The following is a 13269-nucleotide window of genomic DNA, read 5'->3' on the forward strand; positions in this document are numbered from 1 at the left end:
TTAAATAAAAAATGCAACAATTGTGGAGGAAATCACACTGCTAACTACAGGGGTTGTCCTGTATATAAAGATTTGAAATCGAAGTTGTCACAAGGCATTCAAGCACGTCGTAACTAAATGTTACAAACACCCCGTAATGAAATTATAGCAACCTCAGAAAAAACTTCAAATCCTATTACTTCTATCAATAATAATATGCAAGGAAGCTATGCAAATGTGGTGAAAGGCAACACTGTGCAAATGCAACTGCCGCAAAATCCTCCAAATGGAGGTATTGAAACTATGATTATAAATCTTACACAGTGTATGACACAATTTATGTCTACCATGCAAAACATGATCCAAGATTTAATAAAATCACAAAATCAAATGCTGCAAAATTTATTAAGTAAAAAATGAGCTTACTAAATATCTGTATATGGAATGCCAACGGTGTTAACCAACATAAATTAGAGATTATCAGATTTCTGTCTGAAAAGAATATTGATGTAATGCTTATATCAGAAACTCATTTAACAAATAAAAATAATTTCAATATTCCGGGATTTAGAGTCTATGTCACAAATCATTCAGATGGAAAAGCGCATGGTGTCACGGCAGTGTTGATTAGAAATCGTTTAAACCACTATGCCCTAGAATCGCATGCTACTCCACAGTTACAAGCTACAACAATTTCACTCAAAAATCGGGGTTGTGACTTAAACCTTACTGCTATATACTGTCCACCTCGTTTTAAAATTACAGAAATCGAATTTAAAGACTTTTTTGGAACACTAGGTCAAAAATTTCTAGCAGGTGGAGATTATAACGCAAAACGCACGTACTGGGGCTCACGTCTTATTAATCCGAAAAGACGACAGTTGTACTACACTATTATGAATAAGAATAATAAGCTGGATATAATATCTCTTGGTAAGCCGACATACTGGCCCAGTGATAGAAGAAAAATACCAGACTTAATAGATTTTGCTGTAGTCAAAAATATAGATAGATCGCTTATGACAACTGACACATGTACAGACTTATCATCTGATCATTCTCCTGTACTAATAAAGTTATACGAACAGCCCATGATATTTGAGCCAAAAGTTTCTCTAACATCACATAAAACTAATTGGTTGAAATATAGAAAGTATATCAGCACCCACATCAATATTGATTGCAAAATAAATACAGGAAGAGACATTGATGAAAATATAAGAGAAATTAATGACGTAATAACTAATGCAGCTGTATTGGCAACACCAAAAAGAAATAACGAACCAGTTGGTTTTAGAAAGATCACCAATAAAGAAATAGAGAAACTTGTAAATGAGAAAAGGCGAGCTAGGCGGGAATGGCAGTTAAATCGATCCCCTTCAACTCTGCTTCAACTGAAATCTGCTGTACGAAAGTTAAAAAAAGCGCTTAAATGCGAAGAGGAACACAACACTGAAAATTATATAAAGAAACTGTGTCCAAATTCTCGCAAGCAAAATTCTCTTTGGAAAGCACAAAAGTCTTTCAAGCCACCAGTAGATTCCAACATGCCTCTAAGACAGTTGAATGGTAATTGGGCACGTAGTGATGAGGATAAGGCAAATTGCTTTGCAAATCACCTAGAAAAGGTATTTCAACCCAATTGCCCAAAGAACAACTTTGAGTTGCCAACCTTGCCCAATACCGCAAAAGAGTCGCATGTGTCTATTAGGACTTCTACTTCTGAAGTTACTAGAATAATAAAAGAGCTTAACCCCAAAAAATCAGCTGGACATGATAATATTACCCCAAAAATGCTAATTGAGTTACCAAATATTGCCGTAAGGGTGTTCTCTTTGCTCTTTAATGCAATTCTTAATCTCGGACACTATCCAAATTCGTGGAAAAAGTCGCAGATCATCTTGATAGACAAACCTGGGGAAAGACTTAACACAGCCGTCTTCATACAGACCAATCAGTCTTCTACCCTGTCTTTCTAAGATATTTGAAAAATTGTTACTATCAAAGATGACTCCTTTCCTCCACGAAAATAATATAGTACCAATGCACCAATTTGGGTTTCGTGAAAAACATAGCACGATTGAGCAAGTAAATAGAATTACTAACGAAATAAGAAAAGCATTTGAGCACAGAGAGTACTGTTCAGCTATATTTCTAGACGTGGCTCAGGCGTTTGATAAGGTATGGCATGAGGGCCTTTTATACAAGATTAAAAATATTCTACCTTCAAAATTATATAAAACATTGGAATCGTATTTAAAAAATAGAAAATTTATGGTAAAAGTGGGAGATTTCATATCTGATGAAAGACAGATAAGGGCTGGTGTACCCCAGGGCAGTGTTCTAGGCCCAATACTATACATCATATATACAGCAGATCTTCCAACAGCTAACAATGTATTAACTTCTACTTTTGCGGACGACACAGCTATAGTGAGCCGTAACAAATGCCACATAATAGCATCAAGAATATTAGCCGAGCACTTAAAGTTTGTCGAAGAATGGCTAGCCAACTGGCGTATAAAGGTAAATGAACAAAAGTGTAAGCATGTTACATTTTCGCTTAGACCAAAAATTTGTCCGGCAATAAAAATTAACAATATTTTAGTACCCCAAGCGAATGAAGTAACCTATCTTGGTATTCACCTAGATAGAAGAATACGTGGAAAAAACATATATCTAGTAAAATAACTTGCATGAAGATAAGAGCTGCAAATTTAAATTGGCTATTAAATAAAAACTCCAAACTTAGCCTAGACAACAAAGTGCTCTTATATAATGCGGTCATAAAGCCGATTTGGATGTATGGCATTCAACTGTGGGGTACGACCTGTGCAACTAATATAGACATAATACAAAGGTTCCAATCAAAAATGCTTAGATCAATCACGTGTTCACCATGGTACATGCGTAATGAGAATATCCATAAAGACCTTGGTATTTCTATGGTAAGGAAAGAAGTAGAAGACAGCAGAATTAAATATATATGTAAACTCCGTGATCACCCAAACCCTTTGGCTAATGCTTTGGTACATTCCTGCAATCAAACACGCCTTAAAAGAAGAGATATGCCCGCGTACTGAGGAGAAATGTATCACCAAAACACCTCAATCATTTGCTTGAGCGTGTCTAGTTTTTAAATAGGTTTAAGATTTTATTACTTATTGTTAGGCTTTCAAAACAAAAAGCAGATTCAATAAATAAAAAAGATATTGAGGAAAAAAAAAAAAAAAAAAAATATTTTCTCATCTTTAATAAACCTCACGTAAGACAACAACAATGCTTCATTAGTTGGTAAAGTGGACTCATCGAGCTGAATTGAGAATTGGCTTGTCCTCAGGTGATCGCACAATGATTCTTCAATGTTTTCAGCCATTTCATCAATTCGTCTTTGCACAGAATTATTACTCAAATGAATTTTTCGGATAATATTTGCGACCGGTTTATGAAGCACGGTAGTTATTACTTCATTTATTGCTGGCAATATTAACTCTTCTCCGATGTTATGTGGTTCGCCTTTTTGAGCAATTAACAAAGAGATATTGTACAAAGCTTGAAGTCCGTCGTCATCTTACTTAGCAGCCGCCGAAAATAGTTTTGCTACACTTGGCTGAGTATTATGCTTCTTCTCTAGGTCTTGAAAATATGCTACATTCTTGTCTCTCTTATCTGGATGCATTTTATTCAAATGATCTTGCAGTCTTGAAGGCGTCATTGCTTCATTCGAAAATGTTTTTAGACATAGAAGACACAAAGGCGAGGATGGGTTTGTGGGATTTCTGGTGAATCCGAATTTAATGTATTCCGCATAGTATTGCCTCTTCTTTTTTACTTCCGACATTGTTTTACTTTGAGAAATACGTTTAACTTCGCGAGTAGTGTAAAGGTATTGCGCGCAAAACCACAAATGAATATAAAATAAATATTACATTGTTTATATAGGAATGCTTAAGCACAATTATTATATAGTAGTCCAAAAATATGAATTCTTATTTTTCCTAGAAATACATTTGTAAAAAAAGGATCTTTCTACTTTTCGTATTTTCCCCAGAAATACATTTGTAAGAAAGGATAAAGATCCATTTTTTATTTTCCACATAAAAGATTTAAGGAGTTCAAAAGCTCAAAACGGGCGCTACATCAGCTCGAACCTACCTACCCTACACCTTTGCGCAAATGATTATATTATGATAGCAAATGCCCACATACAGATTTGGCAATGGCAATTACAATACGTTTGACAGTTAGTATTCTATAAATTCTATCCTGTCGAGATGCCCCGTTATGAAACGGAGCGACCGATTGACATGATTTTCATTTTTTCTATATTCAATAAAATAGGACAGATATATGAACTACGCGGAGAGAAATATAGAACCGAGTTTGAGCAATCTTTAAATTCATATTAGTTGATGTTCTCAAGTTGTTGTTGAGAGTCTAGAGCTCATGTAGTCTTTGTCTAAGAGGCCTCCTAGTTAAATAAAATTACAAATAATCTCCCAGGCCTCTACACAACGCCCCCGTTTTCTTTCTGGGTCTCTTACCGCCCCCCTTGACACCTGCAGCGCCCACAAGGGGCGTTATGGCCCACTTTGGGAAACACTGGTCTAACCCCATGTTTATTTTCGTGCAATGACACGTAAAAAAATAATTGCAACCCTGTGCTAGCTGTAATTTTACTTAAATACATATTTTGACGTTAAATTGTTGAGGAAGGTAAATTTTAAATAGATTTTACAATTTTTATTTAAATTATAAAGATTTTTTAAATTTTTTTTTGTTAAGAATGTATGCAGAAGGTGCGCCAATTCACAATAGCCATTCACAATAGTCATTTACAATAAATTGACCGAATCATCCGTTCATATATCACTAGATTCTGCAATGGGTGCTCTCGTGTCCTTGTATATTTCGGTATAGGATTTTTGCAATCTGCAATCTTGCAAGAGAAAGAGAACTCCCTATTAATTTATTTTTGTTTAAGGCATACGGTTTGTTAGAATAACGAAAATAATTCGTAGACTAAATAAACATATGTATTTATAAAGTATATCCTATATTGGGTTGCCAAAAAAGTCTTGCGGTATTTTCGCTGAAAGCGCATAGTTCTAGTTTTATTCGTCGTTCGTTATACAATCAGTCAATTTTGCTAAAATATCTTACATATTCATCGATATATCATAAATTGACCAATATTTTCGATCAAATGTTCGCTGTTGTAAGTGGGATCCATATATCAGGTATCTGCGGGCTTGAACAGTAGTAATTAGTGATGGGCGATGTTGTGATTTTTAAGGAACAGTGCTACTTTTGACTGTGACTTTGTAGCAGCAATGATTTTAAATTGTGACTGTGACTGTAATAAAAATTGTAACAGACAAAGGCCAATAAAGTAGAACAAAATTGTTTCCTTTTTTCATTTAGGTGCAATGTACATATTTATTAGAATAAACAGAAATTAACATAGTAAATTAATTTTTAGAAAAACATAAAAGATAAAATTAAATAGTGTTAGAAATATTTACATTAAATGGAAAAGAAGGCCAAAATATTATGTTTATAAATATTTTTCATTTGTATTCAAAAACAATATTTAAGTGTTCCTTTCGCTTAATCTCGACCGACGATCACTTACAATTTGCCACGCTTTGGAAAAAGTAGTGTCTATACACATCTAATAGACCATTTGCGATTGGTATTACCAGCGAACCTGTGCAATATGTTTCACCACTAATTGCACAAAGCAGCAACAGTCGCCCACTCGTCGCTGGTTAACATAGGTAAATTTTTGTTTATAATTACCAAAGGACAACTCCGAAAAACGCTTCAATATTACCAGTGTGGAGTTCCACCACGTTTCAACTTGTTGAATTAGTTTTAGAGCTTCTTTACCGCTGTTGCGCTGGTAATTTTCAAACGCTTCATTCGCTGAAGTACTTTTCTTGAAGTGAGCAACTATTATTTTAACTTTATCAGTTACTTGTTCCACTTCAGGAACGCGCAATCCTTCTAAATTAAATTAATTGTGTGAGCTATACATCCAAAAAGCTTCCAACCTAACTTATTAAATATAGCACTTTTATGTTACTAGCATTATCCGAAACAGCTAGCAATATTTTGTCGATAATTTTCCAATCACCTACGATTTGTTGTAAAGCCTTATTTAAGTTTTCAGCTGTATGATTTTGCTTTAGTTGGGATGACGATAAAAGTACTGAGGAAAAACGCAGAAATCAGCCATCTTTGCTTTGTTTTCATTTGAACAATGTTGCCATTGCTTAATACGCATATATAGTTTTGAGCACATCTTTGTTTTTAATTACAATTTTTTACAATATAAAATATAATATAACTGAAAACAAACTATTAAAAATAGTTTATATATTTATAAATAATTAGCTGACCCCGCAGCCGTTGTCCTGCGTGAAAATATGTGTTTTGAAATGAAAAGAAAGTTAAATTTTTCATTTCATTTTTTTTTCAATGCAACAACAACATTTTTTGGTTTCTGTTCCGGTGTACAGAAAAGATGGTTTTCCAACTTGTGAGCACGCCACGTATATCTGACCGTGTGAAAAACATAGCATTTCCAAATTTATGCCACACACTATGTTGAGCAAAAACACTATGCGAATATCCTAGTGTCCTGTCATCTCAAATGCAATTTTCACTGGAAACGGAATACGTTTGAACTGAAATGGCAAATCGATAGAAGTCGAAGGAATCAAGCATTCTGCCCCTTGTATTCGATAAGTGCGTCACAAACAGCTAGGTTCCATTACACAGTTTCGGCGTATGCAAATTGCGAAACATAATAACGATAGATCCAACTTTGAGACGCAAATGGTGCGGTGGCATACCATGCCTCTTCAAAGAATTTAGAAATTCCACTGGATAATTCACGGCGCCGTTTTCATTGTCAAGACGATCGATCGATTTGTATGAGCGCAAGTCGATGATGTAAAATGTCTTCCGCAATGTCATTTTTGTTCGTATCCCATAATGGACGCGGATTTGAAGGCTGATATGTCGAAATGATTATCGCGAAAATTGTGCGAACTTCATTTGCATTCCAGTGATTATCATTTTCCAGCAATTGTAATTGCTGGCTTGCTTCTCAAAAAGTTGCACACACAGTATGCAATGACTCAAAAGAAGTTGAACCGCGAACATTTATCAATAGCAACCGAAGGTAAAAACAATCGTCGTTTTTCGGGGGATTGTGTAAATTCGTATCAATGCATTAGTTGATAACACACCTGGATGTCCATCTACTTGTTGGCCTTGCTTTCTGCGTAATTATTTCTTCAAAGATGCATTCCTTGTATAATATCAAGGTGTTTCCGAATGTCCTCGCAAACGGATCTCTGACAAAAATTGACCAAAAATTCGTAAATGTTAATTTTGTTGCTTGCGGTGTTTCCACTGGCTGAACTGTATTCCCTGGGTTGAAGTACACACTTTGGCCTTCTCCAAATTAACTGCGAGACGCACAACAGTCGGAAAACGTTCATTAATTGCAAAAGTAAATTTCCTACAAAGCGCTTTAGTGCAGTTCACGTATCGACCATATCGTTCAAGACCAATAGCCGCCATGTTGCTTTCTTTATGTGACGTACTTACAAACGTATTTTATCGATTTCACCAAACTGCAATACTCAATATTTATATTACTTTTGAATGTGAATTGGACAATAATGGTGAATATAGTACGATCCAATTGTTGTCAACTTCGATATTCACTCTTCTAAATTGATTGGTGGGCGACGTCGATAGAGTAGATATCCGTCATTTCTAGTTTGTGTTTCCGAAAGAAAAGTACGTGGATAGTGTTTCGTGCATTTATTGTCAGACATACAAACCGAAGTGGGATTGTAGTGTCTGCAAGGACCATGAACCATATTGGTTTTCATAACTTCGTATAACACTGGATCTTTCTCTGCATCAAGAATTTCCGCATGACTGAATGATTTCATCAATTTGATCTGGTGTAACCACCATCCACCAGGGAAGAATGTGTGCGTGCGGCAAACCTCTCTTTTGCCACTCAACAGAGTACATCTAGCATCTAACAGCCCCATATATACGTTGCTTCAAGATAAAGTCCATCGAAGCTGTTGCTTGAAAAGTCGTGCTGTGACATCGTGACGATCGCTTGCTGATTGACCGCGATCCATAATACCGCACGTATGTCATCGCATCCTGGGAGTACTCGGTCATGTGCCTTGGGCTGCTAATGTATGTTGATGCCAAAAAGAACGCCGACCGATATTAGCGCTATATTTTCAAAAATTTTTGAAGCAAACGACAAATTTGAACGATTCAAATAAATGAAAAACAAAACAAAAAAATTAAAAAAAAAATTTGTATAGAAAAAATTAACTTTTTGGTATTGTCCAATTTTTCGACTTTTCATCACGAAAAACATACAGGTTTTTTTATTTCTAAACCTTCCCCGATCCACACAGAACATTCTCTGAAAATTTCATCAAGATTGGTTCAGTCGTTCCCTTAGCGTTACTAATAAACCAACATTCATTCGTTTGTATGGAAAGAAGAAAAGGGCTGTTTTCAGGGGGTTTCCGGCAATTATTGGAGTTTTTCTTGCCGTAAAAACCATCTTTGAACGTCAGCGAACATTTAGAAAAAAGAATTGGTCAAATTGGTCCAGGCGTTGTAGAGTTATGCGCTTACCAACACATTTTGCGGTTCATTTTTATATATAAAGAAGAAGATAGCATTTCACTCTGATTTTGAGTTAGTTTATCTTTCAATACTTAATAAGGTGAATTAAGCCTGTTAGTTCTCAATTAATAAAAGTTTTTAATCATTTGTAATTGAAAATTAATTCTATTATGCATCATATTACAAAACGTTTCATAAAACATATTTACATTTCGCATTTTGTTTGATTTTCATTGTTTTAAATTTTTATTAGCGATCGTGAACAGCGGCAACAAATCCCTCCGTTCACATATATTTTTGGTAGAATTTCAATCTGGCCGTTCGTCATTCCAATTGCAAAACGTCAAAACCTATCCAATCTAGTCAACTGTCAAAGTTCGGTAGATGAGCGGTTCTCACATTTGCAGTGACAGGAGAGTTGGAGATCTCTTTATCTCTGAATAACACTATTTTACAGTCTTTAAACAACTTTGATGTTAGATGTTGTTTCTTGATAATTTTGGGTTGCTAAAATAAAAAATGATAGTACAACCTTTCAAACACGTAGGATTTTTATACCTTTGCAACATGTTGCTACTTACACCCCTATTCTGCGCATTTGACAAATTAATAAAATATTGACAATTAACTCAAATATTTATCAAGCGAGAAATATTTTGGTATTCTGTGACAATCTTGATAAAAGTAAAAGCTTCAATTCGCAAAGCTTTTCCCCACACGTGTGGTGAACAAAATAATGTAAATAGCAACAGCTGATTTCTATTCAAATTATATTGATAGCAATATGCGTGCAGTCAATTGCTCCTATAATGCTTTTTATTCCAAATTTAAAATAAAAAAAATCTGGAATATATTTTAAATAAATTTGCTTAAATTAGTATATTATTAATACTTGCCCCGTTTTCATAAAATTTTCTTCCTCTGTTGAACTGGGAAACTTTATTTCTCCTCCCTTCACCTTCACAATAAGTTTTGCTACAGCCCGCACACTTCTCGAAATGGACGACTGATTCATGGGCACGTCAATTTGCCTTGTTACCTACACATTTTTGGTATGAGCCGTGTCCAAAGAAGCTCAAAGCTGCTAGAAAACTTACAGTTAAAGGTAGTGACGTTTTTGTATCGTGTGGGGCTAGTTCATCAATCAGGCAACGGCAAATTTCACGAGTTAATCGAAAATTTTGCGCAAAGGTATTCTCACTCAATGAAAATGGATTGCTATCCTCGCGTAAACATTTTAAATGCCGCGCGCCATTCCTATTCTCACAATTTTCATCTTCGTTTAACAATTATAACATATCTTCCATTTTCACAACAAGATGCACAAACAGATAAGTATGTATTCAATTCATAACGAGCACTGTCAAGAGCATTTGACATCTTAACAACTTATAAAGAAAAGAGCTTTTTATTTCAGACACAGAATACCAAATGCTTGATAAATTTCAAATTTTGACAAATTATAAATATGTTGAATTTGTCAAGTGCACATAATAGGGGTGTTTGTATAATAGTTTTGTTCACCGAAGTGTTGTTTGTTTTACCTAAAAATAATCGAGTTAGATATAGGGTTATGTGCACATAAATGATAAGGATGATGGGGCGAGTTGAAATCCGACTGATGGTCTGAATGTCCGTACGTCTGTCCCTTAAAAAGCTTTTTTTTAAACTAATATATACATATTAAATAATTGAATTAAGCTTTTTATTTTTAGTAAAGGTTCAGGAGAGCGGCTTTTCCGAAAACGTGCACCAATATTCTTAAAATACTCGTTTTTAATTCTACTTTACGAATATGTATGGCGCGTGCCTTTAAAATCAATATTTTCTTTGTTTTTATCAAAAAACATCGTATTTCCCAAAATGATAAATTCACTTTTACACTTTACGCGTCTTTAGATGTTAAAATAGACTTTCTATAAGTTTTATCCACGTAATTATTGATGTATTTTAGTTAATCAATAAGAGAAATTGGTTTTTATGTTATTTTTATAAAAATATGAAAAACTTCACAATCACTTCACTTCAACGAAAATGGCAAAGTTATGTTCAAAATTATCACTGTTGTAAACTCGAATGGCCACTATTGATTCGTGCACTGATCGTTTTCGAATTATGGATACTCTCGATATTCGAGACTGATCGAGAATTGGTAAAAATGAGAAATACATAATAGGAAAATATATAATTCATTATTATTGCAGAAAGAAGAAGAAATTGGACACAGAAGAATTATGAACACCGGGGTTTTGGACCGACCAGGGATATTTTTTTTCGAGCACTCGTATTTCTCATTTTTACCAATTTTCGATCATTCTCGGATATCGAGAGTATCGATATTTTAACTTATTTTTATTTTTCCAATTATCATTATTTTTCTATTATGTACATATTTCTCATTTTTACCAATTTTCTTTCAGACTCGAATATTGAGAAAATCGATATTTTAATTTCTTTTTATTTTTCCAATTAATAATATTTTTCTAACGGGTGATTTTTTTGAGGTTAGGATTTTCATGCATTAGTATTTGACAGATCACGTGGGATTTCAGACATGGTGTCAAAGAGAAAGATGCTCAGTATGCTTTGACATTTCATCATGAATAGACTTACTAACGAGCAACGCTTGCAAATCATTGAATTTTATTACCAAAATCAGTGTTCGGTTCGAAATGTGTTTCGCGCTTTACGTCCGACAAATTTTGTTCAGCGATGAGGCTCATTTCTGGTTGAATGGCTACGTAAATAAGCAAAATTGCCGCATTTGGGGTGAAGAGCAACCAGAAGCCGTTCAAGAACTGCCCATGCATCCCGAAAAATGCACTGTTTGGTGTGGTTTGTACGCTGGTGGAATCATTGGACCGTATTTTTTCAAAGATGCTGTTGGACGCAACGTTACGGTGAATGGCGATCGCTATCGTTCGATGCTAACAAACTTTTTGTTGCCAAAAATGGAAGAACTGAACTTGGTTGACATGTGGTTTCAACAAGATGGCGCTACATGCCACACAGCTCGCGATTCTATGGCCATTTTGAGGGAAAACTTCGGACAACAATTCATCTCAAGAAATGGACCCGTAAGTTGGCCACCAAGATCATGCGATTTAACGCCTTTAGACTATTTTTTGTGGGGCTACGTCAAGTCTAAAGTCTACAGAAATAAGCCAGCAACTATTCCAGCTTTGGAAGACAACATTTCCGAAGAAATTCGGGCTATTCCGGCCGAAATGCTCGAAAAAGTTGCCCAAAATTGGACTTTCCGAATGGACCACCTAAGACGCAGCCGCGGTCAACATTTAAATGAAATTATCTTCAAAAAGTAAATGTCATGAACCAATCTAACGTTTCAAATAAAGAACCGATGAGATTTTGCAAATTTTATGCGTTTTTTTTAAAAAAAAAAGTTATCAAGCTCTTAAAAAATCACCCTTTATTATATATCTCCCATTTTTGTCAATTCTTGTTTAGTCTCGAATATCTAGAGTATCGATATTTCGAACCCGATCACTGTTTGTATCACTAGTGCTCAATTGAATTTCGAACAGTGGTGCCATTTATAGCGTAAATATCGTGCAAAATCGTAATATTTTTTATTGTTTTTATTGCAAAATAAGAGAAAAATAGATAACGCGCCATATATATTCGTAAATTGGAATTAAAAACACGAATTTTAAGACATGAAAAATTCGTGCACGTTTTCGGAAAAGCCGCTTTCCTGAACTTTTACCTTATTTTTATACTTATTCATCATTATACAGCTCTAACACACTTATAAACTCAACCATCAAGGACATTAAATCGGTTGGTGTGGGAGCTCACTTTTCTTTCGTTTTGTCATATTATTTAAGTGTGTATATTTAATTTAAGTCGTTTATCTGAAAATATTTCTTTTATGTAGGTATCATGGCGCATCGGTTGTTGACTTTGATTCTCAACGTGGCGGAATCAGTTTAGAAACTGAAAAAACGGATGTAGGTACCACAAGTCGTTTAATGCTGACTCGAGCTTCGCTACGTGACTCTGGGAACTATACTTGTGTACCAACCGGAGCAATACCAGCTTCTGTGAGGGTACATGTACTCACGGGTAAAATAACTCTTTGAATTATATAATACTTTAGTATAAATATAATTTCATACCTTCCTGATGTTCATTTCTAGGTGAGCAACCCGCAGCTATGCAAACAAGTAGAAGCAATATAGTCTTGCAAACGAGAGTATATTTAACAATTGCCACTTCATGTATCATAACTTTTGCGTATCGGTACCAAAACTTAATCATATCACAGACGGCTTCCAACTACAATATGTGTCGACGAAGGTGATTGAACCACTAGTCGACGAAGTCTTTTTTAATTAGTTGAATGAAACAGAAACAAACTAACGGGCGCCCAATGCAGGCTTGAATATTGATATTGAGGTAACTTTTGTATAATTATGTACATATTAGCAAAAGGCGAGGACATACATACATAGACCAGCGGTCAATATTTCTTAGCACATTTCCTTAAGCTAACCTCACACGTACGCTTATCAGTGTCGCCACTTTTGGGTACCAAAATGCCTATCAAATCTGCTGAAAAACTTCCAAATTTTCTCATCTTCA

General features: G+C 34.9%; 2 protein-coding genes across 15 annotated transcripts in view; one reads left to right on the top strand and one right to left on the bottom strand.

The window, feature by feature from the left end:
• LOC125779273 (uncharacterized) overlaps positions 1-13269 on the bottom strand; it is an 854525-nt gene that overhangs the window by 202629 nt on the left and 638627 nt on the right. The gene's annotated exons all lie outside the window — the stretch shown is intronic.
• LOC105222136 (retrovirus-related Pol polyprotein from transposon 412) overlaps positions 1-13269 on the top strand; it is an 82431-nt gene that overhangs the window by 62856 nt on the left and 6306 nt on the right. For all 14 annotated transcript variants that reach the window (XM_049460498.1, XM_049460488.1, XM_049460490.1 and 11 more), the window contains 2 exons: positions 12563-12750; positions 12825-13083. In XM_049460498.1, the coding sequence (XP_049316455.1) occupies positions 12563-12750; positions 12825-12988 (352 nt within the window). In that variant the 3' untranslated portion in view covers positions 12989-13083. The remainder of the gene's footprint in view (positions 1-12562; positions 12751-12824; positions 13084-13269) is intronic.

This window comes from Bactrocera dorsalis, chromosome 6 (genome assembly GCF_023373825.1).
Source record: "Bactrocera dorsalis isolate Fly_Bdor chromosome 6, ASM2337382v1, whole genome shotgun sequence".
Lineage (NCBI taxonomy): Eukaryota > Metazoa > Arthropoda > Insecta > Diptera > Tephritidae > Bactrocera > Bactrocera dorsalis.